Source organism: Mixophyes fleayi, chromosome 2 (genome assembly GCF_038048845.1).
Source record: "Mixophyes fleayi isolate aMixFle1 chromosome 2, aMixFle1.hap1, whole genome shotgun sequence".
NCBI lineage: Eukaryota > Metazoa > Chordata > Amphibia > Anura > Limnodynastidae > Mixophyes > Mixophyes fleayi.
Genome location: NC_134403.1, coordinates 351,583,838 through 351,611,019, shown reverse-complemented (window position 1 = coordinate 351,611,019; position 27,182 = coordinate 351,583,838). Strand labels below are relative to the sequence as shown.

At 40.2% G+C, this 27,182-nt stretch overlaps 1 protein-coding gene and 1 long non-coding RNA gene across 2 annotated transcripts in view; one reads left to right on the top strand and one right to left on the bottom strand.

The window, feature by feature from the left end:
- LOC142139481 (uncharacterized) overlaps positions 1–27,182 on the top strand; it is a 928,167-nt gene that overhangs the window by 354,030 nt on the left and 546,955 nt on the right. The window lies entirely within an intron of this gene.
- APP (amyloid beta precursor protein) overlaps positions 1–27,182 on the bottom strand; it is a 183,888-nt gene that overhangs the window by 107,957 nt on the left and 48,749 nt on the right. The window contains exon 2 of the mRNA XM_075198369.1: positions 22,602–22,769. Coding sequence (XP_075054470.1) covers positions 22,602–22,769 — 168 coding nt within the window. The remainder of the gene's footprint in view (positions 1–22,601; positions 22,770–27,182) is intronic.

Below are 27,182 nucleotides of genomic sequence, written 5' to 3'. Positions count from 1 at the left end.
TACATACATGCACACTAACAGGGGGTTTCTCCGACCGGGTAAGCCCACAGTTCTCTATCAGGCAGCTTGCAAACCACTCTCCATAACTCCCACGCTGATACTAACTTATTATAGACAGCCTTAAGGGCATACTTGCTCGTTGGCTTCAGGGAGATCCCGGGGGAGGTGGGCATGCAGGGGCGGGGCTTGACGAATCGCTAAGACGACGCAATATTTGCGTCATTAAGCCCAGCCCCTGACACTTATCTATTGCGGGGGAGAGAACCAGGAGGTTGCCCTACTCTCCTGGAAGCCCGGGAGGTCTCCCAGAAATGCGGGAATCTCCCAGACATTCTGGGAGAGTAGGCAACTATGCGTTAAAGAAAAACAGATAATGAATCTCCATAGACTGAAGTGTCTTACATTTCGGTCTCCATTACTGAAGTCATGTTGTCTTACCTGTCAGTCTTTGATTAAATCTTGGTCTCCATGAAAATGGTCACCTCCATAGGCATCAATACATGGACATAAGACACAATTTCTGAACTGTGTCATCCTGCCACAAATGGCTAAGCCAACCACGTCTTGTACTGGCTCAGTATGCCGGATTCTTCAGGGAGTGAGGGAGATCACCCCTATTTCAGGGAGTCTCCCTGACATTCAGGAAGAGTTGGCAAATAGGCTGAAGGGACAGAAGTTTTTAATATGATTGCTTGATGATAGGTGACATATAGTCTGATTAAGGTGGGACTAGTTATTATCTGGAGCCTACCTTCCTAGAGATTATATATGGAGCCATAGCCCTTGTACTATATATAGACTATATAGGTGCAGTCAGCAGTTTTAACACACTTATGTTTGCACACTTCTCACTTTGTTCTATATTTCGCTAATTTTATATTATATTTTATAAAATTAATACAAGTTAAGTTTTATTTTCTGGATGTATTTCCTACTAAATTAATTGTAAATGGAGTTACCTATGATAAGTAACTTTTCTCTTTCTTATTGTTCATTACCCACATTCATCAGAATGCAGTCACTAGGAACATACAACATCGCACAAAACAGTGATTTCATTTAAAATATATATTTATAGGGCACAACTGTACTTGTCTGTGCGTAAAAAGTCACCAAAATATAATTTTAGAATATACAGGTAGAGAACAAAAAAAGTGCAAACCACGGTTAACTGAGGGGCACCAACCAAATAGAAGGCTACGGTCTGCACACAGCTGTGGCTGACTCGTTAAGCAGATAACATTCTGGCATGATCAGGGACATGTATAGAACATACTTGCCAACTCTCCCGGAAAGTCCGGGAGACTTCCGAAATTTGGGTCGGTCTCATGGGAGAGCTGGCAAGTCTCCCGCATCCCGCAATTGCGGGGCTAAAATGACGCCCCCTCCCGCCCTCTAGACATGCCACTCTCCCGGATACAACTTGCCAAAGGTAGGCAAGTATGGTATAGAAATATGCCAGGCTCCTGGTTGAATATATTTATGGCCAGCATGACGCAAAAACAGATCTCAGTGGCTATGAAAGGGGGGGGGGCTATTAGGGTGCATTTGTTAAGAGCTTCTGTAACCAAAACACCTCGACTTGTTAATGTTTTGTGAGCAACGGTGCCTAAAGAGTTATCAGCATGAAACTGCGTGGGAAAAACATAACAAGCAAAGACAACAGTGGATAGACGTGCCTACTTCAGGATCAGGAGATCTATGCATTAATCTAGTAGTGTAAAAAATAGATGTTCCAATCTAACCCCTGGAACGTACAGGAGATCCACAAAGTTCCAAAATAGAACACGCTGTAAATCGTCAGAACCTCTCCATGTTCTAATCAACAAAATCACATTTTTCTTTACAGTTATTTTCAGTTTTGCTAAGATAAAAGAAAAAACCTAATAAATGTGGTTTCACTGCCATAGATTTCCTTCAAGCTAATATATTGTTCTATTGTAGAAAATAACTTATTTTATTCCCTGAATCATGAATTGCTGAAAGATATTTTGTGTACCCCGAGAACTGCCGTCAATTATGCATGTTCAGCTTCTTTTTTTTTACCTAAATAAAACGTTTCTATATTTAACTGCGGTACTGTCCCAGTTTCCCAAGCAGCGTCTCACACAGCAGGATTTCTCTAGTGTACAGAGACTGAGCAAAGTCAAGTGATATTGAATATTTTTAGCTTCGCCAAAGACCAACTGGCTGCTGGTGTAAAACACAAAAAAAAAAAATGTGTTGCAAATAATGTTTGCGAATGTTTAAATATATTTTCATTATGTCGCGTTGGCCCTGACAGCAGATCAGCAAATACATCATATATAAAGAAAAATAAATAAAATGAAGAATGACAGGATCTAGGCCACTGCGTATAATACACCTCCTGGCAATGCTTATACGCTGCAGATGGGAGAAGTTATTTAGCCAACATTGCTGTACACATAATAGCTGGCTGGCAGTAAATCATTTTAGCTCCAACAGCTTTTATGAGTCATGGCGCTGTCTAAACTTACTGATGTGAAATACAGCCTATAGATTGTATTTAAAGAGGGGAAGGAGAATGCATTTTGCTATTTGATACACAGCGTTACAAAAGGGTTGAACTTCGGTGAGGATTTTTCTCCAAAACTTGGGGAAAGACCTGTGAGGTAAATTTATTGAACCTTCTAAAAAAGTAAAAGTGGGTGATGTCACCCACAGCAACCAATCAGATTCTAGCTATCATTTTTTAAAATGTACTAAATAAATTATAGCTGGAGATGTTCCCTGTAGCAACCAATCAGATTCTAGCTATCATTTTCTAGAATGTACTAAATAAATGATAGCTAGAATCTGATTGGTTGCTACAGGGAACATCACCACTTTTCCTTTTTAGAAGGCTCGATCAATCTACCCCAGAGTGTGTATTTACCACCAAGTAATATACTACGCTTTCAGCCTGACAGCTCAAACTGAGTTGGACTGCCACCAAACGCAATGTTCTCTTGTGGTCAAGCTTCATTGGTGCCTCGTAGGAACCTGGCACGGGAAAGAGCTTTAAATATACACAGCGCAAAGTATTAAAGGCTCTCACCCTGGCGGACAGAGTAATGGAATAACCCGGTTCTGTTTGTTGTGTAGCTGCATATAATCATCACCCTTTATTTATATAGCGCCACTGATTCCGCAGCGCTGTACAGAGAACTCATTCACATCAGTCCCTGCCCCATTGGAGCTTACAGTCTAAATTCCCTAACACACACACAGACTAGGGTTAATTTGTTAGTAGCCAATTAACCGACCAGTATGTTTTTGAAGTGTGGGAGGAAACCGGAGCACCCGGAGGAAACCCACACAAACACGGGGAGAACATACAAACTCCACACAGATAAGACCATGGTCGGGAATTGAACTCATGACCCCAGTGCTGTGAGGCAGAAGTGCTAACCACTTAACGCGTTATATAACAAGCAAACGTTGAACCTAGTATTAGATCCTCTTTTAGACTTGAAGCACAGTTCACAGTGGGAAACAAATGAAGTGCTTTGATGACTTACAAGTACACAATGTTACTAAAATGTTTGAAATTAATTAAATGGGATTCTCGGCATCTCTTCAGAAAATAAATTACAGACCATTAATTAGTTAGAAAGAGAGAACAGACGTATTAGGAAAAAGTCATTTGGCACACGTCTTGGTGAACACTAAACGCCTATGCTAAATTGTTGGGAGGAATATCCAAAGTAAAACCTGGTTCCGAAAGGTTACTTATCTGGGACCCAGAGTTCAGGCTCTTCATCTGTTGCAGTTTACACTCAAACGTCAGGCTGCGAGCACAGAGGAATGATGGGAACACAGAAGCCTGCACACGCTTGCCTTCTCTCCCGAATTGTCCAGGAGACTCCCAAACTTAAGACAGTGTGTGTGTGTGTGTGTGTGTGTGTGTGTGTGTGTGTGTGTGTGTGTGTGTGTGTGTGTGTGTGTGTGTGTGTGTTTGTGTGTGTGTTTTAGAGAATTTAGACTGTAAACCCCAATGGGGCAGGGACTGATGTGAATGAGTTCTCTGTACAGTGCTGCGGAATTAGTGGTGCTATATGTATATATGATAATAATTAGGGGTGTGCACCGGCCACTTTTCGTGTTTTGGGTTCTGATTAGCTTGAGGTTTTGGGTTCTGATTGGTTTTGCCAAAACACCCCACTCAAGGTTTTGGTTCTGATTTAGGATTTTGGGTTCTGATTTTTTTTAAAAAAGCATAAAAAGTGCTAAAATCCAGTTTTTTGCTTTTTTTTTCCACTCCTATTAACCTCAATAACATTCAATAACAATCATTTCCACTAATTTCCAGTCTCATCTGAACACCTCACACCTCACAATATTGTTTTTAGGCCAAAAGGTTGCAGTACTAATATTTCTGGACTGCAGGAACAGTGAACGTAGTTTAATATTGCAGTACTAATTATTCTTGACTGCAGGAACAGCTAACATAGTTAAATATTACAGTAGTATTTTTTTTATACTGCAGGAACAGTGAACGTAGTTAGATATTGCAGTACTCATTTTTTTATAATTTAAAAAAAAAAAAAAATTATACCAATGGACAGAGCACAGGACACAGCACCACTGGACTCAGCAGGACAGAGCACTGGACAAAGCACCACTGGACTCAGCAGGACAGAGCACAGGACACAGCACCACTGGACTCAGCAGGACAGAGCACAGGACACAGCACCACTGGACTGAGCAGGACAGAGCACAGGACACAGCACCACTGGACTGAGCAGGACAGAGCACAGGACACAGCACCACTGGACTCAGCAGGACAGAGCACAGGACACAGCACCACTGGACTGAGCAGGACAGAGCACAGGACACAGCACCACTGGACTCAGCAGGACAGAGCACAGGACACAGCACCACTGGACTCAGCAGGACAGAGCACAGGACACAGCACCACTGGACTGAGCAGGACACACCACAGCACAGCACGAGAAAGAGCAGGACAGAGGACCACCTAACACACCCTCCCTCTTCCCTGATCAATGCCCGAGTGAAGATGGCGGCGGCAAGCGGGGAATTTATAGAATCAGAGTATCGCGAGATCCGACGATGGGATTTGGACTCATAGCCTCTTTTTCAGTTTTTCTCAGCGCCGGAAATACCCTTAATAGTGCTCGGATCGCCCTCGGATCCGCACTGTTCGGGTGGGCTCGGATTGCGATAATCCGAGTCCGCTCATCCCTGATAATAATAAAAACTTTACAGAGACTCCTGGGAAAGCAGGCCTCCCTCCCGAATCATACCCACTCTCCACTACTGAACCCACAATGACAAAACTAAAAGTTTTCAAGGATGTCTGTAAATGAGAACAAGTTGCATAAATAAACTATGATTTACACAGAGATTGCGTTTATCCACAATTTTCCTGCATCAGGGTAAAAGGACCATTTGTGACTACTGTGGTGCTGGAGGACCCTGTTCTAGGCTTCCTATTTGCCCTTCTTACCCTCCTCGCTTTTGCCATATGCAGCCCTGTCCTGGATTACAGGACTGGACAGGTCACTGCCTCCCACAAGATCAATACACTCACTGAAATAATCTAAATTGCTGTAAACTTTCTGATAATTCCATTAAAAAAAAACAAAAAAACAAAAACACACTAGGTAAAATAAGGGACAGGAGACAAAGATATAATAAAGATGCTTAGTGAGAGATGCCTTTAAAAACTTAAAACAAGGCTGTAGAGCAGCTCTTTAAATTAAAGGTAGACCACAATATCTATTTATTTTATTCCTAAATTACTAAACATAAAAGACAAGTTGCCTTATACAACAAGATATACTAATAAACATTCTGGAATATTTCTGTAAAACTGTTTAAACTTAAGACAGCTTACATGTTTTTTACATGTGTGTTTGTCAGTTGAGTGCAGACTAAACATATCTTCTCCCACCACCGTGCTGTAAATATAATCAGCTTTTAGAAGCTTTTATTTTTAGAATGTTCCCAGAAGGTCAGAAGTTCTGCTTTATAAACAGTAACTTATTTTAGATTTACTGGTCTGTTAACGGCATCAGGATTTAAGAAGTTGTAGATTAACTGAAAAAGGAGACTTCTAGAATATTCAAAATATGCCTCCAGATACAGTCCCTTTGTCTGACAGCTGTCACAACATACACGCAGGCCAGTTGCATACATTAAACTATGCTCTTAGAAAGGCAAAAATGCCCAGGGCTGGGAGTGTGTGCGTGTGTGGGGGGAGGGGGGATGTGTGTTTGGGGGGGATGGGGTTCTAGTCAATTATGCCTTATCCACTTCTATAAAAGCCTTAAGAAAAATGGAAAAAATAAGTGAATGAAAAGCCCAGCTGCACAATTCTAACATAGTCCAGGGCATAGACCAAATAATACAGCTCAAGCGGTTCTGAGACATGGTGACTTTGTTGTAAATGACGCCAGTGATGAATGGAGCACGGTGAAGATGTTTCAACCTGAGCGTAAGATGTGGGGCCGTCAATAAGAGGACAACGCAAAATGCATAATGCACCATGGAAAAGTCGGTCTTCGTATTGATTTGCTCCATAGTTTGTTCCTTATTTTTTTCATCAAGACTTTGTCATTTTTATGCCATGTCTCCATTGTGGACAGACAAAAGGTATTCACATCTTTAGACGTTCTTTGAAACCCATCTCTCTATCAGAGCTTACCATATCCCTGATGATACCGCTCACACTAATGCACCCTCACGGCTGTCCCAAGCTCCACTCTGAGCCACACTCATTGTTTCGGTTGTGCCCTCTTCTAAATAAAAAGTTGGCTCCGTCAGGATCAGGGGCCTTCATACCTTTTGTTTTCATGTCTGCATTTATTTTGTCTACCTTGTATGCCCCTGTTTTATGTATGTCCTGTTTTCCCTACTGTACGGCGCTGCAGAGCACTGTGGCGCCTTACAAAGCTACAATAATAGATATATTTTTATTGTATCAAGAGGTAAGGCACATGTTCACTTAATATGTACTCCTAATTGTTACATACTGTTGGTCAAATTAAAACCACCTAGAAATCCCCCAAGCCTGTGTGTAGTCATATGGTATATGACTTTCAGTACTTATAGAAACCACTCCAAGGTTAAGTAAAGACTGTCGTTACTAATGTAGAATGATGTATTGCGTATTGTTTTTAATTACTTGCGGTTTCAAGTTTAAAATGCCTCTCTGTATATGTATCATATAAAGATAATGTATTTGTTCTCTAAGTAAAAAAAGAAAATAATCTAAAGTTATTTTATGAAAGGTAACGACTGCTGAGGAACTTAAGGGGACAGGTGGGGTGAGGAGTTAATTACGTAACCTCCATAGCCTACCAGTGGGGTCAAATTAGATTCTATGTAGACAGGCTAAGTGCCGTATGGTCCAGCCATATGATACTGTTGGGCAGCACGGTGGCTCAGTGGTTAGCACTTCTGCCTCTCAGCACTGGGGTCATGAGTTCAATTCCCGACCATGGCCTTATCTGTGTGGAGTTTGTATGTTCTCCCCGTGTTTGTGTGGGTTTCCTCCGGGTGCTCCGGTTTCCTCCCACACTCCAAAAACATACGTACGTGCGTGTGTGTGTGTGTGTGAGTGTCTATATTAGAGAATTTAGACTGTAAGCTCCAATGGGGCAGGTACTAATGTGAGTGAGTTCTCTGTACAGCGCTGCGGAATTAGTGGCGCTATATAAAATAAATGATGATGATGATGATGATATTGTGCATAATGTTCTTAGAAACTTCCTGGGGAACCCATCTAAGTACTAGACTTAGATCATTTGAGTGTACATGCCATGAACATATGAGAAAATAGTGTAGGAGCTCTTGGGTGATCGCTTATCAGAGTAAACACTGTTCTCAGAAAACATTTGACTGGTTTTGGGGGGGTTACAGTGATATCAAAGTGAAGGATTTACCTGATAACTCACTTATTAATATGAGATATCTCCCTGGGTCTCCCTAATGATTTGTTGCCTAGTAAAAAACAATCCAGACAAGAATAGCCATCCCAACAGTTAGATGGAGCGTTAAGATGAAAAGCATTGTGGGTAATGCCAGTCTTATGCTGCGCTAAGCTCTACTCTTGGTATGTCCCCATTATCTCAGGGGGTGCCACCAGCAGCCAGGAAAGAGACTCACAGGATCCCCAACTATACAGGTTAATGGAGTTCATTTCCCCACTGAGGAAAATACTATGTATGTTAGAAGAAAGGCTGATACCACTTCGTTCTTTCAGTGTTTCTGCATTAAAGAGGCTGCACTGAACGGAGTCCCGGTTTACAGGAGACATTTGCCCTGCGGCAAAGACGCGGCTGTGAAGTGGAAAGAGAGAAAGTTGCTTAATCGACACCAAACCGAGGAAACTGCTGAAATAATTTTGGAACATTTAATAATGTTACTTCTTTGTAACAGCAATTTCCTGACACCCCTTCATCCTGCCACATATGTTACAAATGTTTGATCATCATAAGGGAAATGCCATTTCGACTTAACAGTTGGAGTTCAACATTTTCTCATTTAATAGTATATACGTGTGTGTGTGTGTGTGTGTGTGTGTATGTGTATGTGTATGTGTGTATATATATATATATATATATATATATATATATATATATATATATATATATATATATATACATATACACACATACATACATACATACACACTACTATTATGCTTTCAATTTGTTCAGCAAATATGTATTTTTCCATTTTCTTTCCCCATTTCCACACAATGCCAGTGGTACCCATATGCACATGAGAAAGACATGGGCAATTCTGCAAGTATTCTAGAGATGGCTCCTAGCCAACAACTCTACTGACGTGTCAGAAAATGTAACTCCATTAGATCATTTCTGTTTTGAACACAGACACCAAGACAAAGCCCTATTTCACTGAACATTCACCAATGTAGTTTAATGGGGGTGATGACAGGTGCAGTTTAAAAAATTGCTTAAAGTAACAGCTTTGTTATAAGAGAGGGTATGCACATGCTCCCTGCTATAAAACTATAACTGCACTACAAAAAAAAACAAGAAAGGAGTTTAAAACGGTGGCTAATCCGTGAGACATCCAAAACTCCTTACAGGTTCATTGTGGCCAACTAGGCATCCAGAACATCTGGTTTAACAGCATAGATTCAGCTGTCATTGTTATCATACATCGTTTGAAGTATTGTTTTCATACAGCCTGCAAAACCCAAGACACATTATCATTTATAACAGATTGTGATGGCTGTGTTTTTATTTTTTATTTTAACAAATTCCAAAAAGAAAAATAAGATGTGGGGGTTAAGTAGACTAAGCTGCATATGGCGGACAACAACCTCTAGGAAACAGAGTAACACATAACCCACTAGTAGACATCCCACATGCTTAGAGGCTGCGAGTGGGTAATCCCATCCCACTAAACACACACACTGGGAATGGTTTTGTATTGCAAGGTTTAAAAGATGGAGAAGCAATTATTTAGGATACCAATGACGTTATGCTGAATGCTGCCTATGTAACTGTAAATTAGTTGTAAGCCTTGGAACATGAAGGGGAAGGTCCGAAAGCTAGTCCTACGAGGGGCATTCTATGAGTAATCTACTTAGCCAGATCACTGCCTGAGAATGACGACTTATGTTGTGACATGTTCTATTCACAGCCGGTGACACAGCAGACTATAAATTACGACACTTGGTTCTAATTATTGACTTGATGAAGTTGGAGCAGCACTTTGTCATCAAGTTCCTAAAAAAGAACAAACAAAAATAAGAAGAAGGGGACGAGTTGAAGGATGCTCATGAATGCTTGTTGGCTGTGTATGGTGATACTGCACCTTCGGAATTCTCAGTGAAGCACTAGTCTCCACACTTTAAGTGGGATAAAGAATCAAAGTTGATCCTCGTTTGGAAGACACTGCACCAAAAAGTGCCAAAAGATGAAGACCATGCTATACAGGATAAGTGTTTAAACCACTAAGCACGGTGGCTCAGTGGTTAGCACTTCTGCCTTACAGGCACTTTTTAGGTGCACTGGGGTCATGAGTTCAATTCCCGACCAAGGCCATATCTGTGAGGAATTTGTATGTTCTACCCGTGTCTGCGTGGGTTTCCTACGGGTGCTCCGGTTTCCTCCAAAAACACACTGGTAGGTTAATTGGCTGCTAACAAATTGACCTTAGCCTGTGTCTCTGGCTGTGTCTATGTGTGTATTAGGGAATTTAGACTGTAAGTCCCAATGTCACAGGGACTGATATGAGCGAGTTCTCTGTACAGCGCTGCGAAATTAGTGGCGCTATGTAAATAAATGTTGATGATGATGATGATAATATACACAAAGCTTTCTTTTCAGTATTGTTACAGGAAACGCAAGTCCATCACTGAGATCTTGAGAGGAAGCAAGTACCCAAACGTTTTGGACACGATTACACAATTACCTACTCGGAATCTCCTGGCCACTGTCTTCCAGGATATAGAGGGATTTCTGTTGGTGAAATACAATGAATAAAGAAGGAACAGATGAAGAAAAACAGACAAAGGGTGTCCAGCTTCTTCTTGACAATCGCAAACAGAAATCAGTTTCTGCAGTGAGGGATAGCAGTTTACTGTAATTTAAACCTCCACCCTACAGTCCAGATCCGGCTGAAGTGATCATATTCTCTTCCAAAACCTAATGAAAGACTTGTGTGACCATCGCTGAAGACAGACATTACTCAGAATTATTAAGAGCAAAAGTATTTCGTATTTCCTCTTTGTCTGCAACATGGAAGTAGCATAAGGAACGCAGGGGAGACTAAACTGAAAAATGGTGAGAAAATGTTTCTTCTAACTTCACACCGTCGCAGTTATTCAGTTAAGTATAAAGTGTCACTTCAAAGTATCGTGGAGATATGAAAGGACTCTGACATGTGCCTTAATCTCTATAGGTTATGTTACAACTTCAGCTTTTTGAAATTGCCGATTTCTAAAACCTCAAAAGGAAGCAGATTCCTCGCCTTCCGCAGAACAGTCTTCCCAGTATGGTTTAAAGACCATAATCAAAACAAAATCAATAAATCATGGTACAGATTTCTTCCATGTGTTCTTGCTCTTATCTAATAAGATGGTTATGTCAGACAGACAGATTAGTAGCGTGATATCTGCATTTGCAGACACAGACCCAGGCAGTGTCTGCTTGTAAAAGTGATCAGCACAGTCTTGTATGTATCGCGCCTGGACCATTCCTGTTCTGAGCGGCCATGACAAGTGATGGTCTAGATCAGTGTTGGCTAACCTGTGACACTCCAGGTGTTTGTGAAACTACAAGTCCCAGCATGCTTTGCCAATATATAACATTGCTGGAAGGTTATGCTGGGACATGTAGTTTCACAACACCTGGAGTGTCACAGGTTAGCCAACACTAGTCTAGATTGCAGTATATATTTTTTTCACGGAGAAACCAGAGGGACTATTACACTTTCTAATTTTCAGAACCTGGATAACAGGTGTCTGGATAAGAGATCTTCTAGCGTTACAAGAAGCTATTTGTTGCAATTATCACTTCAAATTTTAAGAAAATCTTAAAATTATCACCTTTTAAAGTTGTCATTTTTTTTTCCCCATTAAGCCGAGTTTAGATATTCAAACTTCTAAATTCTACTGACACCGTTTTCATATTTAAGAGCCTTGTCAAGCAATGATGATGAGCACAATGTCAGCAATCTCAAACAATAATAAGTTCTGGCTGCAGATGTGAATCAAACAACACGACTGTAGAATAGTTTGAGGGCATCCCATCTGTTAACGGCTTTGTGATTCATTGTATTCACCGCTTGGATCTGCTCTGTGCACAAGATACAGTTGCCTTTTCAGCAAAACACTTTTGAACAACACAAAAGCCTTTCGCTTTTTTTAAAACAATTGGATATTTTTAAAATGATAGATTGTTAGCATTGTACTGGTTAACAACAAAAATATATCCAATTAAAATATAAAGCTCATCTAACGAAACAAAAAAGTACGAATTGAAGAACGGCTAACCCCTAAACTGAATTTATGCACTTTTCTTGCTAGTTAAATGGCTTTTTCACTTTAAATATAGTGTGGTGTCTGAATCCCCCTTTCCCTAATCCTCAGGGACCCCTAACAGTGCAGGTTTTCCAGGTCACAAGCGACATAATTATATCACCTGTGGATCTGTTACAATGTGTCAGTTAGTAATGAATACACCTGTGCTCCAGCAGAGAGATATGGAAAACCTGCACTGTTAGGGGGCTGTGAGGACTGAGTTTGGGAAACACTGCTCTAGGGGGACCGGAACAGCGCCAAACGGTGGTCACCGGGGGTCCAGATTTTATGCGAATACATGGGCCTTTCTAAAAACAACCAATTTTGGGGTCCAACGACCCCCACTAAAGTACCACTATAGGGAGGGGTTCAGTCATATACCATTAATAGAAGAACACATCCCCAAAAAAAATCAATTTTACTAAATAAGATTCCCAACAGAGCCATTATAAAAAGTATTTACCTCCTTTGACATTTTCCACATTGTATTTTTTATATCACAATGGATTTATTCTGGCATCCTAACCACTATCAACACAACATCTCTTAATTACAAATAAAAAATGGCCCAAGTGGTTAGATCAGCAATCACCTCCCTTGTATAATAATACTTGGCAGAAGCTCATATAGCTGCACGTACAGCAGCTGTGACTAGTTGGGTAGATCTCCACCAGTGTTAGACATGTGTTCTCTGCAATTTTCACACAATATTGTTCCATTACCATCAGGTTGGATGAAGAGAGATAATCTCAGCGGGACTGCAGTCTGGGCTTTGACTGGGCCACTCCGAGACTTCCTTGTGTATTTAAGCTACTCCGGTGTGGCTTATACTGTGGGTCATTGTGTTGTTAGAATATAAATCTACTTTCATGTCCTTGGAGTCTTGCAAACAGCAGCAGATTTTCTTCTAAGAAGCCCAATCCATTTTTTGTTTCAGTCTCGAAGCAGAAATCTCCATTATGCTCTACCATGCCTTATGGTAAGAATAGCGTTCTATGAATCAAGCGCAGTGTTAGATGTGCACCAAGCATAAATCCTATTAATGAGGCCATAACGTTCAATCTTTGTCTCATCAGACACTACAATCTGCCGTAACTTGGTATGAGAATCTTTCACATGATATCTGCAAGTTTTCATCCAGAATGGAAGGACCTGGATTATAGTTGTACCATGGATAGTGTGACCGGATGGGCTGACTCTACCAGCCGGTCAGTTGGTGGAAGACTGAGAAGGAAAGTTCTTATTTAGCTGGGTTTCTGTCTCACTGTCAGTAATCGAGTGTTATTGACCACTCCTACGGATGGCACCTGCCACCACACAGTCACCAACTGCGAATGCCAACTGCGCAATAGTTGTAGGAGAATCTCGCTGTCACCACTAGGCTCCTTCATGGCACCTAGAACCGCCTACTTCTGGGCAGCTGGTATAGCTGCTACAGCGCCTCTTTGCTGTGGGTTGGCTGGTACCTCCTGACTACTTACTATGGATCAGGACTGCCGAGTAGCCGGCAGATCATTGACACAGAGACGCTAAGTTCAACACAGTGTGTAAGCGCTTATCTGTTGGTCACAGAATACAGCAGGCAATTCAAGCAGTGATGTTTTATTGCTGAGGAGCACTGACACTTTACACACTAGTTAGAGGTACTAGTGATCTCCAGAAGTTCCGATGCTACAATCCGGTTAGAATTCAAAATACAGCTTTATATACTGTTACTGATACACATGTTGGCAGGGGGTAAACCAGCACACTTTCCTACCTGGTACCACAAAGTCGGAGATATTACATTCATTGTTTAGAATGTAATATGTTCTCTAAACCTGGGTTTAACGCAATTTAAATTTAACAAAATTCACATCAATCTGTCATTTCCTAAATTACTTGCTGTTACATTATTCAGATAGGATCCCTATCTCTCCAAGACACATGATAAAAGGATCAACGTCCCCTCCTGTGCATTCAAGCCAAGGAAAAGCAAGGACCTGAATAGAGAGAAGAGTAGTTAAACACCGGGCTTGTGTTGGGCACACTGATGGTTTACCCCAAAAGGTTATTGGGCCGGCTGGCCACCCCTTTTAAAGTATTCTGATAAAGTTTGTTTCGACTGGTAGCCTGCCTGCATCCGCTTTCTATTTCTAATAAACTGTGACCTTAGTTCGCCAAAATGTATTACTGTGTCCGTGTGGTTTATTTCAGGTTCACTATGTGAGTCATTATTTTAAGGTATTTAGAGTTTAGAACAGAATGATGGAATCAGCCCATTGGCGTTTAAAAGATGTGTTGGTCACTCTAATGAAAAGGTCTAATTAGCATGAAACTTCCTTTAGAAAAGTTACAAAACCAAATTTCCTCCAACATGACATATTGTCTCAGAAATGAATACATTTCCAATACAAAAATCAGTACATTTGCAATAATGTACATCAGCGCACTGCGTCACTAATTGAAATAAATGTATACAACATCTATAAGTGATTCAGCCACAGACAGCAATTCCCATCTCTGGCATGGAAGACTTACTCTGTCAGCGAAGCCATAGACCTTTTTGTAGCCTCCCTAACAGGGTTGCTTCTTGAACAATGCCCAGTTTTGGAGGATGGTCAGGTTCACAGTTAAATTCACAGTTGTGCCATTATCTGTACATTTCCTTATGATAGAATTTACAGTGCTGCAGGGGATAGTAAGTCTAAATCTTCTTATGCCCTCCCCCCCCAACAAACATACACACACACCAATTGGAGCTTTTAAATAACCTGTTGTCAGATTTACTTTGAGCGTTCTTTGATCTTCACAATGAAGCTCTTTTTTGAAAATGCAGTACTGTGGGATCTTTTACAAACGAAAGTGTTTATTTTGAAACAAAATATAATGTTTTAATTAAATGAATTATAACTGGGTACAATTAATGAAGCCAGTCGAGCACACCAGGGTTGATTTTGTTCTATCTTAGTAAAATGATAAAAATAATCTGATTGTTTGCTATAGGCAACATCTACACTTTTTCAAACATGCAGTTTAGTAAATATACCCCCTAGAGTTGTTTTTTTATTTACATTGCATTACAGAACATTTTGTGCTGATCAGTGGTAAGAATCCCAAAATAAGTCAATTTTGATTCCTTGATTTAGGAAAAAAAAATTTGATAAATAAATGCCAAACATTTGAATATTTTTTTTTAAAGATAATGTAGTAGTTTGATGGGGAGCCCTCTGCTGGGAGCTTCACTATTTATACATACATATAGCTGGGACCTCTGGCGATCAACTTCTGCGCTGATCTTTCTTCTTCGGTACAGGAAAGGTCCAACAAAGCTGCTAGAACTGGCCTTAGAGCTGCTGTGCTTCAACCCTCAACTTGTATTATCAACCAAAGACTAAGAGACACAGATTTTCTACTGCTTAATGTCTCAAACAAGGCGGGAAATAGAGCGCTACACAAAGCACTGTGACATAGTGGTTAGCATTGCTGCCTCACAGCACTGGGGTCACGAGTACGATTCCCGACCAGGGACCTATCTGTGTGGAGTTTGTATGTTCTCCATGTGTTTCCTCCCACACACCAAAAAACAAATATACCTGTAGGCTAATTGGTGGTGGATTAAATTGGACACTAGTAAATAAATAATGCCAAGAAAGAAAAATGGAGAGCGCCTGATGGTGCAGTATTACTGGAGTCATACACCAGTAATAAAACGTGGCAAGTATTTTGCGTACCCAAAAATAGTGAAAGATGGACACATCACTAGTGAACCACTCGTAACCTCATCATCAGCAATTTCAACTCTTGGAATCTCCCAGTTATAAGTGTGGCTTCGGAAACCATATGAGATAGACAGAAAGAACCAGAGATAGTGTAGTATATTGTAGTTAAAATAATACAGTGATAAACACCAGAGGTTTATGTGCTACCAGATAGATAATGAATAGAAGCTGATCTGTTTAATTCCTGGTATCCCCCAATGATTCTGGATGATCTCAGCTATATTGCTCCAAATAGAAAAAGAGGACTATATAGTGTAGCATGTAAAAAAACACTTTAATCCAATAAATAGTTAAAAAAATACACTCCTAAACAAACATATATTCAGGGCTTATCTGTTACAATGTCCTTAATCAGCAATTCATAAATGCAGCTGTGCCAAAGATCAGGTCCTAATCCTTTAGCCAACATTTCCCGGATTCAGTGGTAGTCAGTGCAAATACCGCTTGCCGTATGCTTGCAACCTTAACGCATTTAGTCTGGGATTGACTTCATCAGGAGGGCAGTCACATACAGAAATTTGTGTCTTTAAATAGTTGGGGAGCGCTATTTTGCGCTTGCTCACTCATGGAAACGCAATGCGCCTGCGCGAGCCATCAGAATTGCGATTTTCAGCATACGCTCAGATTCTCGGAGCAAACATTTCAGTCCCCACTATTGTTCCCTACTTAGATCAGAGCAACTGCTTCTAAGTGTGACCAGCATAGCATAGAACGTTTACTCAATTAGACCTATATTTGTATAGTGAATAATAAACACACTCTGAATAATATTGGCTATTATTTTAAAACCAACACTTATTAAATCAAAGTGATTAATATCTTCAAACAGATTATTAAATCAACGTATATTGGGACCTAAAATACTTCCTACATACATAATACAATGTATATTTACAAGTGTGTGGTACTGCGGTGGGGACTTCTTTCGCTCCCAGTTTTGCTAATCTTTTAATGTCCAGTTGGGAACATAGGTATATTTATGAGCAAAATCCATATTCCAATAATATTATTATCTACAAAAGATACATAGATGATATTATATCAGTATGGACGGGTGATAAAGAATCACTAGATTCCTTCCTGGATTACATAGATGATAATAAATATAATCTTAAATTCACTGCAAAGAGAGATACCGACCATATTGAATAATTGGACTTGGTTTTCATGATAAATATAGCGGAGGTCATCCTGAAGCATTGGGGGATACAGGAAATAAACAGATAAGCTTCTCTTCGTTATCTATAAGCCTCTGGTGTTTATCACTATTATTTTGACCACAATATACTACACTATCTCTGGTTCTTTCTGTTTATCTCATACGGTTTCCGAAGCGGCATGATAAAGATGATAAAGTCTTAACAAAATATTATATAAAAAAAATGTAGACACTAAGTTATCTCCACTTTAAGAGTGGACATGTTAAGCGCTGGAAGACTAACATTCCGTATTCACAGTTCTACAGAATTAAAAGGAACTGTAGTGAAGTCAATGGAAGGATCAAACAAAAATGTATGCAGACTGATTTAGATGTAGAGGTTACCCTGACCAATTGATATCTACCGCTATTAATAAGATTGAGCAAGTGGACAGGGCCGATTTGCTAAGATATTCGAAGAAAGAAAAAACGAAAGAGAGCATCCTCTTCATAAGACAGTATAATTGTAGTGAAGATAGGATCAAACCTACCATTTCAAAACACTGGTATGTTCTGGACCCCATCTTGGTGATTATACCTGAGAAACATGAGTTTATGTTCAGGAAAAATAAGAGCTTAAAAGATCTAGTAGCCCCGAGGATGCTTATAGAAAGTACTAAGCTTAAGGGTAATTTCCTAGATTTTAGAGGTTGTATGACATATATTCATTGTAATGTATGTAAATACGCTAAGTCTAAAAAGCCTTGCTTTTTTAATTTTGATAATAACATGAAATTTGAAATGAAACAATGCATGAACTGTTCAACAACCTCTGTGATATACCTTTTGGAATGCAGTTGTGGACTGAAATATGTGGGGAAGACCAAACGCTCCCTGAAACTTAAGAGTTCTAGAACACGTAAGAAATATAGAACATAAAATAGAAAGCCGCTCTGTATCTAAACATTTCTTATTGAAACATAACTCCGCTCCCACACAAATATCCTTTTGTGCCATAGAACACGTTAAGCTGGGACAAAGGGGGGGGACCTTCAGAGAAAACTGGCTCAAAGAGAGATGTTCTGGAATTATCAGCTAAACACTCTCGCTCCTCATGGACTAAATAAAGGTTATGAAATTGTCCCCTTTTTATTAAGTAATTTCACCAAGTAGGTCTTTGCAACTTTATGCTTTAGGAGTTAGATTTTAGTCTGAAGATTCTAACCTGTGGTTTTTATACTCCCATAGGCAAGCTGAATATATGGTTCTCTGAACCTTAATAAATAGTTTTGTTTATTAGACTGTAGGTTGTATCTCTCTTTATAGTAACATGTTTTTATATTTTTTTTAGGGTATTATGATTGTATTATGTATGTAGGAAGTATTTTAGGTCCCAATATACCCAATATATATTTATTGTAAGAAGATATCACTTTGATTTAATAAGCATTGGTTTTAAAACAATAGCCATTATTATGCAGAGTATGTTTATTATTAACCACTATACAAATATAAGTCTATAATTGAGTAAACGTTCTATGCTATGCTGGTCACACTTAGAAGCAGTTGCTCTGATCTAAGTAGGGAACGATAGTGTGGTCTGAAATGTTTGCTCCGAGAATCTGAGCGTCCGCTGAAAATCTCACAATGCTGATGTCTCGCGAAGGCACACTGCGTTTCAATGAGTAAGCAGGCGCAAAATGGCGCTCCCCAGCTATTTAAAGACACAAATTTCTGTATGTGACTGCCCTCCTGATGAAGTCATTCCCAGACGAAATGCGTTAAGGTTGCCAGCATACGGCAAGCAGTATCTGCACTGACTACCACTGAATCCGGGAAATGTTGGCTATAGGATTAGGACCTGATCTTTGGCACAGCTGCATTTACGAATTGCTGATTAAGGACATTGTAACAGATAAGCCCTGAATATATGTTTGTTTGTCAGTGTATTTTTTAACTATTTACTGGATTAAAGTGTTTTTTAAATGCTACACTATATAGTCCTCATTTTCTATTTGGAGCAATATAGCTGAGGCCATCCAGAATCATTGGGGGATACCAGGAATTAAACAGATAAGCTTCTATTCATTATCTATCTGGTAGCACATAAGCCTCTGGTGTTTATCACTGTATTATTTTGACCACAATATACTACACTATCTCATATGGTTTCCGCAACTTATAACTGGGAGATTCCAAGAGTTTAAATTGCTGATGATGAGGTGACAAGAGGGGTTCACTAGTGATGTGCCCATCTTTCACTATTGTTGGGTACACCGAATACTTACCACGTTTTATTACTGGTGTATGACTCCAGGAATACTGCACTACCAGGCTCTCTTCTCACCATTTTTCTTTCTTAGGTTTATTGATACTGGATTTACCATTTGGTTCTTGGACATTTGGCTGCCACCTTGTAAATAAGGAAGTGCTGGACATTCTGGGACTAATATAATTTGGATATGGTTGGATTGGGTTGAGCGCCACACTGTTGTTGATTATTTCTGCAACAAAATAATGTTGTAAACGGCTGGGACTTCTTTCTGCACTTTATCCCTGGTACCCGATTGATTCAATGACTGATAGCTGAATTCAGGTTTCTTTAGAGCGTGAGCTATCCACATGTAGACATGCGTTAAGAAACTTTCAATGTGGTTGGCCGACCAAATGATCAATTCAAATCGTTCTGGATTGGATTTGATAGCAAAAATGGAAAAATCTGTTGGTCAATAATCCCCATGATACAGACTGGATTGGGTCAATCTGGTCCTCTGTGTATATGCCCAAATTGGTGAAAGATCCAGCTCTATGGTATTTAAGTTGAACAACGCCTGTCTGCATTTCCTGCAAGTCCCGATTGACATCTGAAAGATCCTGAGCAGATAATGGTGAGAATAGGCAGTCATTATAGGTCCATATGCTTTGTGAACTGCAGCCAATTAGATATATCACAATCTAGTGGGCAGAGAGAATTGTAGCTGGTGTGGGCACATTTCACTTAATGTAGTCAGATTATAGACAGAATAAACTCATATGTGTGCGTCATATGTGCGAGTGATTGAATGATCTATATTAGAAAGCTCTGTGTTGACTGGCTATCGCTTTCACATGATCCAGCAGAAATGCTTGTGCCGCCAACATAGACAACCATGGACATGACGGATAGTCATACATAAAATTAAACAAAACAAAAAGTCAACAAAAGTGTCTACTAGGATTAATACACGATCAGGTACAATATTTTCTGATGGCTCCACTGATTATTATGACTAGTAGAAGAGGTTGTTATGGTGAGAGCCTTATATCCACTCACCAATATAAGATTCCCATCACAAATAAAGAAAAGTTGGGAAACTAATAATAATATAATTTAAATAACATTTACAATTGGAGAGCTAATTCTCGACTAAACAAATCCCACAAAGAAAGATATAAACACCTCTGTATACACCAGATCTTGGTAGCCTGGGTAGAAGCCACACTAGAAAGAGGTAAAGAGTTTGTAAGGACAATTGCTGAACAACTCGCTCAGCTTCTTAGAATCAATGCTGGTTTTGCTGAAATTTCATTTAGTGCTCCAATGAGCATGATGCAAAGACAGCTCAGATTGCAATTCCACTGTTGTATTACCTGAATCTAAATGAATGTAGATATGTACGTTCAATATAATTGTTTCAAATTTGACAAGATGGATCGTAAATTTCAGCAAACATCACCTTGCTGCCCTCATGTAGGGGATGTCCTTCATTGAACCACTGTCTCGTTGAGAGAGCAGAGGTCACAGCTTCCCCTGGTGACAATGGAGACCTCCTGCCCACGCAAGTTGTAGATGCGCTCTTCTTCCACTATGTAATATGATGGACAATCCCAACGCTTAGCTGTAGGGCTGGGACTCTCAATCACATAACACAATGAGGGGAGGGGTTGTTCCACAATGTTGTCCATGTGGAGGTGTACGTGGCAACAACAGTAAGGAGGTGGCAAACGTGCTGGTCCATAATAAGCTCCTCATTTTAAGGGACTTCATGGTGAACATGTCCTTAATTTGGAAACAGAACAGATCTGTAGATGGTGTTTTTCTGGTGGACACAAGAGAGCTCCTCTGTACGAAACTCTACATTGTAAATATGTTGATTTCTGCAAATGTTAATGATGACTTGTACCATGTTCTCACACTTGTGTGGATGACAGACTGTTACATCTCAGCAGGGGAAGGAACAGGGCAACTAAATACATTTCCCTGTCTATTGTTAAACCAAACATTAACCTAGTGAAAATAGACACCAATTCTAAAACAATGCCCATTTTCCTTACATTTAAAATGGTTATGTAGTAAAAAGAACATTTAGAGAACAGAAGAAGAAGGAAAAAGGGTGCCCAATAGTGTAGTATTTCTGGGGAAATTAAACCCCCTCAAAAAATTATATTAATCTTCATACCGGATATATGAATAAAGGACGCACATATGTATGGGAATCCCGAATTCTTCAGGGCAGATCGTGTTCTTACACCCCGGTCCAACGGGCCAGTAGGAGAACAAAAGAAAATCATAGGACAAAGTCTCACTAGAGAGACGAAACGCGTTGAGTAAATCACCATTAATTCTACATTATCCAGTGGATTTATTCACTCTCCTCTGCTCCTGGAGATTATTGCTTCCATCGAATGTTTCTTGCCCTTCTGAATAAGGGAATGTGTGGACTGAGATCCTGATAAATCCTGGCCAGACTGTCAGGTCTCATATAGGCTTGTATTTTATTGTACACTGTGTGTGTTGTAAATTTAGTACAGATACAATTTAATATAGTACACTATATGGTCTCTATATTCAGAATAACAGTGGTTCAAGTTTTTTACAAGGGACGTCAAACAGTACAGATAAGCAATAGTTCTATTATATCTGGTACATACACATATTATTGGGTGAAATAAGCTCTCTCTCTCATATACATACATGTGTAAGAATACGACTTGCCCTGATGAATTCGGAACTCTCACACAGATGTGCCTCTTTTATTCATATATCTGGACGCAGATTAACATTACCTTTTTCTTGGGGTGTAATTCCCAGAAATACTACACTATTGGGTGCCCCTTCTCCTTCTTCAGTTTTCTAGATGCTATTTGGTCGAATTTTCCATCCGATATTTTGAAGGACGGCAGCCGTCTTATATAAAGGATGTGTTAAGAGGTGTATATGGACTATATATTTCAAAAAAAAAAAAATTATTGGGTGGAGAGCCATCTTTTACTGTTTATATAGACCATAAAAGAATGTTTACAGCATTTTATGTGCAGATTTTTTTAAATAAACCCATGGCAAACAACATCGGCTTTCATTGTGTAAACACGACTAGAAAAGATAGCGAGACCATGACTGGTTCTAGAGCAGAATTTTGTGAACTAGTCTCATAACTGCCCCCCACAGTATCATTTTTGGGCTGACCTATTAAAACCGTTGTGGGGCTCTATAGCCATTTGATGATAGAGAGACGGTCAGAAATACACAGGTCACCAAGGACGCACAAAGGCAGTTTAGCGGCTCTTACGTCAAATTATTTATGCTAGAATTAGTAGGATAATAAATCTTTCTGGTGCTGTGGAATGAAAAAGTAAAAGCTGCACACCCCCATGGCTTGAATGGTACATTCTGAATGCACAGTAAGCAGGCACCTACCTCCTGACAGTACTGTAGGATGCCCTCCTTGGTGCCAATGCAGGTCTTTGTTCCAGAGGAGTCAGTCTCCCACTTCCCATTCTGAACATTCATGTGCATGTTGAGTTTGCCGCAGAACATGGCAATCTGTGGCTCGGCCAGCAGTCCGGCATTCCCATCTGCAGGGACCTAGGAAAAGAAAACCAAACAGTCAGGGCATGGAAAGAAAGCCGGATGCACCAATCTGATTGGTTGGCAATTGAGCCAGTGTCGCAGAGGAGATTTTATCCACTATGGAAGATCATGTTTTCAAAACAGCGTTTGCAGCAAAGCAACAACAACAACAGCAGAAGCTTTTCTGTGCCCAGAAAATGAATAACTGCACTTGTTATACCCAATAGTATGGCTGATAATAGAACAATTATTTGTATTCATTTGCATATCAATTACCTTCATACATGGAGAATGTTACATACTCACATTACTGGATCAAACTGCATTTTAGTTTTACTAGCACAATACCTGCCAACAGTGTGAGTGGATGAATGGATAGATAGATGAATAGATAGAAAGCACTCACAGGAGCTGAATAAGTGAATTATTTATGAACTAGACCATTGTCTAGGTGGGGTAAAGGTAAAACAGACAGAAGCAGTATTTCTGACGGTATGAAACAAGCTGCCATCTAGCCAATCACAGTGCATAATGTAAAGTCCCATACTTTCCAGATTATATAAACACACACAATATGACCACATACACACTTGTCCATGTCTGTAGGGTGCTGATTATGTAGAAGATCAGCCTAATTCACACCAGATCACACAACCATTCTTCATCAAATGTTTGCTATGTAATCGTATAGGGCTCATCCCTTCTGCTAGCTGTAAAAAAAAATGGGGACTGTTGAGATTATGGTTTGATACATAATCAAATACCATAAAAGTGTCTACCCCTTCTGAAACAAATTATTACCCTTTCAATCAAGTTTGCTACACAGAAAAAGTTAAATAATACAATGTAAGTTAATGAGAAATGGTTATGTCGAGTTTGGCTTTTGCACACACCAAAATCATAATACACAGCTCACAATACTATGGTAATGCTCACTCACCACTGTATAATATCTTCCATCCTTCTGGTGAGTACAATGAGAACATTGTGTCTAATGTGAGTTAATAGTACTATAATTTCACATTCAAAACATTGCTCATTGAACCAACACAGGATTGATAACGTGCCATTCTATGATGGAGATTTTAAGAAATCTCAAAACATTCTGGATAAAAGGCACCCTTTACATGGCATGAAATTGATGTGTTTGAGAAGCAGCGGATGGAAAAATGGACTAAGACGGCTATGTATTATTACTTAATCTAGCACCATGTAAATGATGGGAGACTGGCATAAAAGGAGGACCCAGTCCGTATGAACAGGTTTGGCCCCTCTCAGCAGAGACTCAAATGGAAAATCAACATTATATAGATGCTCTGAAGCAGGTTATAGTGTTGTCCTAAAAAGGTTCCATCGGCCTCTGGGCAACGAAACAACTGCACTAAAAAAACGAATAAAAAGTACACAGATCAGCCACAACATTAAAACCACTGAGAAGTGAAGTGAATAATATTGATTAACTCGTTACAATGGCACCTGTCAAGAGGTGGGATATATTAGGCAGCAAGTGAACAGTCAGTTCTTGAAGTTGATGTTCTGGAAGCAGGAAATATGGGTCAGAGCATCTCCAAAATGGCAGATCTTGCTGGGTGTTTGTTCGGTATGCAGTGGTTAATACCTACCTAAAGTGGTCCAAGGAAGGACAACCGCCTAACTGGCAACAGGGTCATGGGTGACAGGCTAGCCCGTCTGGTCCAATCCCACAGAAGAGCTACTGCAGCACAAACTGCTGAAAAAGTTAACGCTGGCTATGATAGAAAGGTGTCAGAACACACAGTGCATTGCGTATGGGGCTGCGGAGCCGTAGACTGGTCATAGTGCACATGCTGACCCCTGTCCACCGCCGGAAGTGCCTACAATGGGCACTTGAGCTTCAGAACTGAACCATGGATCAATGGAAGAAGGTGACCTGCTCTGATGACTCGCGGTTTATTTTAAATCATGGGGATGGCTGGGTGCGAGTGTGTCGTTTACCTAGGGAAGAGATGGCACCAGGATGAACTATATGAATAAGGCAAGCTGGCTCGATGCTCTGGGCAATGTTCTGTGGGGGAAAACCTTGGGTCCTGGCATTCATGTGGATGCTACATTGACATGTACCACCTACCTAAACATTGCTGCCAACCAAGTACACTCTTTTATGGCAACGGTAGTCCCTGATGGCAGTGGCCTCTTTCAGCAGGATAATGCGCCCTGCTACACTGCAAAAATTGTTCATGAATGGTTTGAAGAACGTGAGAGCGGGGGGCAGAGGAGAGAGAGCGGGGGGCAGAGGAGAGAGAGCGGGGGGCAGAGGAGAGAGAGCGAGAGAGCGAAACAAGGTTAGAAGAGAGAGGGATAGACTTGCATCTTTCCCCTTCTCCATAGCATATAAGACAAGGGGAGGATATCTCAATGATATTAGGTTGAGTGCACCACCATAATTCCTTTATTTTGTTGCTAAATTTAGTATTAGAACTTTATGGGTTGAATAAGCACCATTAACAAATGTTCTTTCTCATTGAGCGGTTAATGAGAAAGAAAAATAAACCATATGTATAAAAAATGTCACATTAGCATTCATTTTGCTGAATGCAGACCACATTAGCATCTACCTCACTGATGAATTTTATTCCCAACCACATGACAAAGTCAGATGGGACACAGAGGCCGTAGACACGTTGAGCACTGCGGAGAAACGCGTTATTTACCAGCAGTGTGTACTCTTCATTAAGTACTTTGTTGGGAATCACACTTTGGTTTACAGCCATCTGTTCCCATCTCTTATCCGTCTCCAGCTTGCTGGAATGACAATCAATCTTCTTTTATGTTGACGTTTAATCTACATAAATTCTACGACTTTATGATTTAGTCCACTTGTCATCTGTTGTTTTGACGTACTTGTAAAAATTAATTCATGAGAGCTTATGAAATATCTTCATTTGCCAATTTAACCACTTCTTTGACGACTTAACCTGAACATGTTACGCGACATCCGCCAGGCGCACTCTGAATTCACCCAGGACGTAACTACATTAACACTGCGCCATTAATCAGGCCCAAGACATACGACGGCTGGCCCCATTAAGCACAAATGTATCATGGCCTGTGGAACACTTTTGAGAGAAAAGATTTCAAATGCTGCTTTGAAAATTGGCAAAGAGATAACCTTAAAAGCAGACATAGGACAAAAATTCAAATGCTCATAAAAGCACGAAACACAAAAATGTGAACTATAGTCCACAATGAACTGTGCCTAGAGATCAGAGCTGTAACTACCTTGCCCTTAAAAATTTACCTCACCAATATTTCCTTTTTACCAAATACATTTATATCACAACAATATCCCTATCACGTCTTACTACACATCCCGGCGGAATGAGTTGGAATTTTTATAAACAAAAGATAATACTTCCAGAATTGTCAGCCAAGACTCTAATCTCTAGTGTGACTAGAATAACTGCATCCAATTCAATAATAAGGCATGTCTGCAGCATCAAATCTCCACGCGTTTCTGTGACAACCACTGTGCTGTATTAATGGGCCCACACAAGCACTAACAATCTGCATGTATGAACTTAATGGCATATATAGGGCATGTGCGCCTCTTTATGTAATGGCGTGAGGAGGTCAGCATTTGCACATCCAAAACACATGAATATTGCAAATGTACTTTTGATCCATTCAGCGGGATTGAACTGCCAATCATACATTTCAGATAATGAGGAAAGTAATTATTTCTAAAGGAGATGTTCAACTCTGGAAACAGACACCCTCCCCCAACCCAATGTAACATTACCTGTAGGAGAGCAAGAAAGTCATCAACTCTGGCAAACCAATCCCAACCTACCGGTTCAAGAAACTATGCGTGTTCTCAACACGGTTCATGCATGAATTTTCTTGGCTTTCAGGAGGCACTTTCACTACATACAAAACAGATGTTTTACTTGCCCACTTGGTTTTCAATGCCAGCGCTCCCAGCTCTGTGCTGCCAAGCCAAGCCATTAATCCAATAAACCTGGATTTTTGCTTAAGGAAATAAATTAAACTGGCCTCATATATGATAATGTCCCTGCGCAATTTAGTCCTTTTAAGTTAACCTGGTATCTCCTTGTGGTCTGATTTGATTGGGACGGAACAAAAAAAGCTATTCGGCACATTAACATATCAACAAGTGTGCGCAGTCATCCATACACCAAAATGAACACATCCGCTGGCGATTTGGACCAACCATCTAACAAATTGTACAATTGGACTACAGATCCGTTGATTTGGAGATTGGGTAGAATGAAGCGGTCACCATATGTGTCAGCAAGGTGTAAGTTCCCTTGTCACTTTTCTTTCTTATATATTAGCTACTTTCTCTATAATATGTGGCCATTTTGCCCTTGCTACGGAGAGGGTGCGGGGACCATATGCCTTGCAGAACAGCGAATGTGGTCATTGATC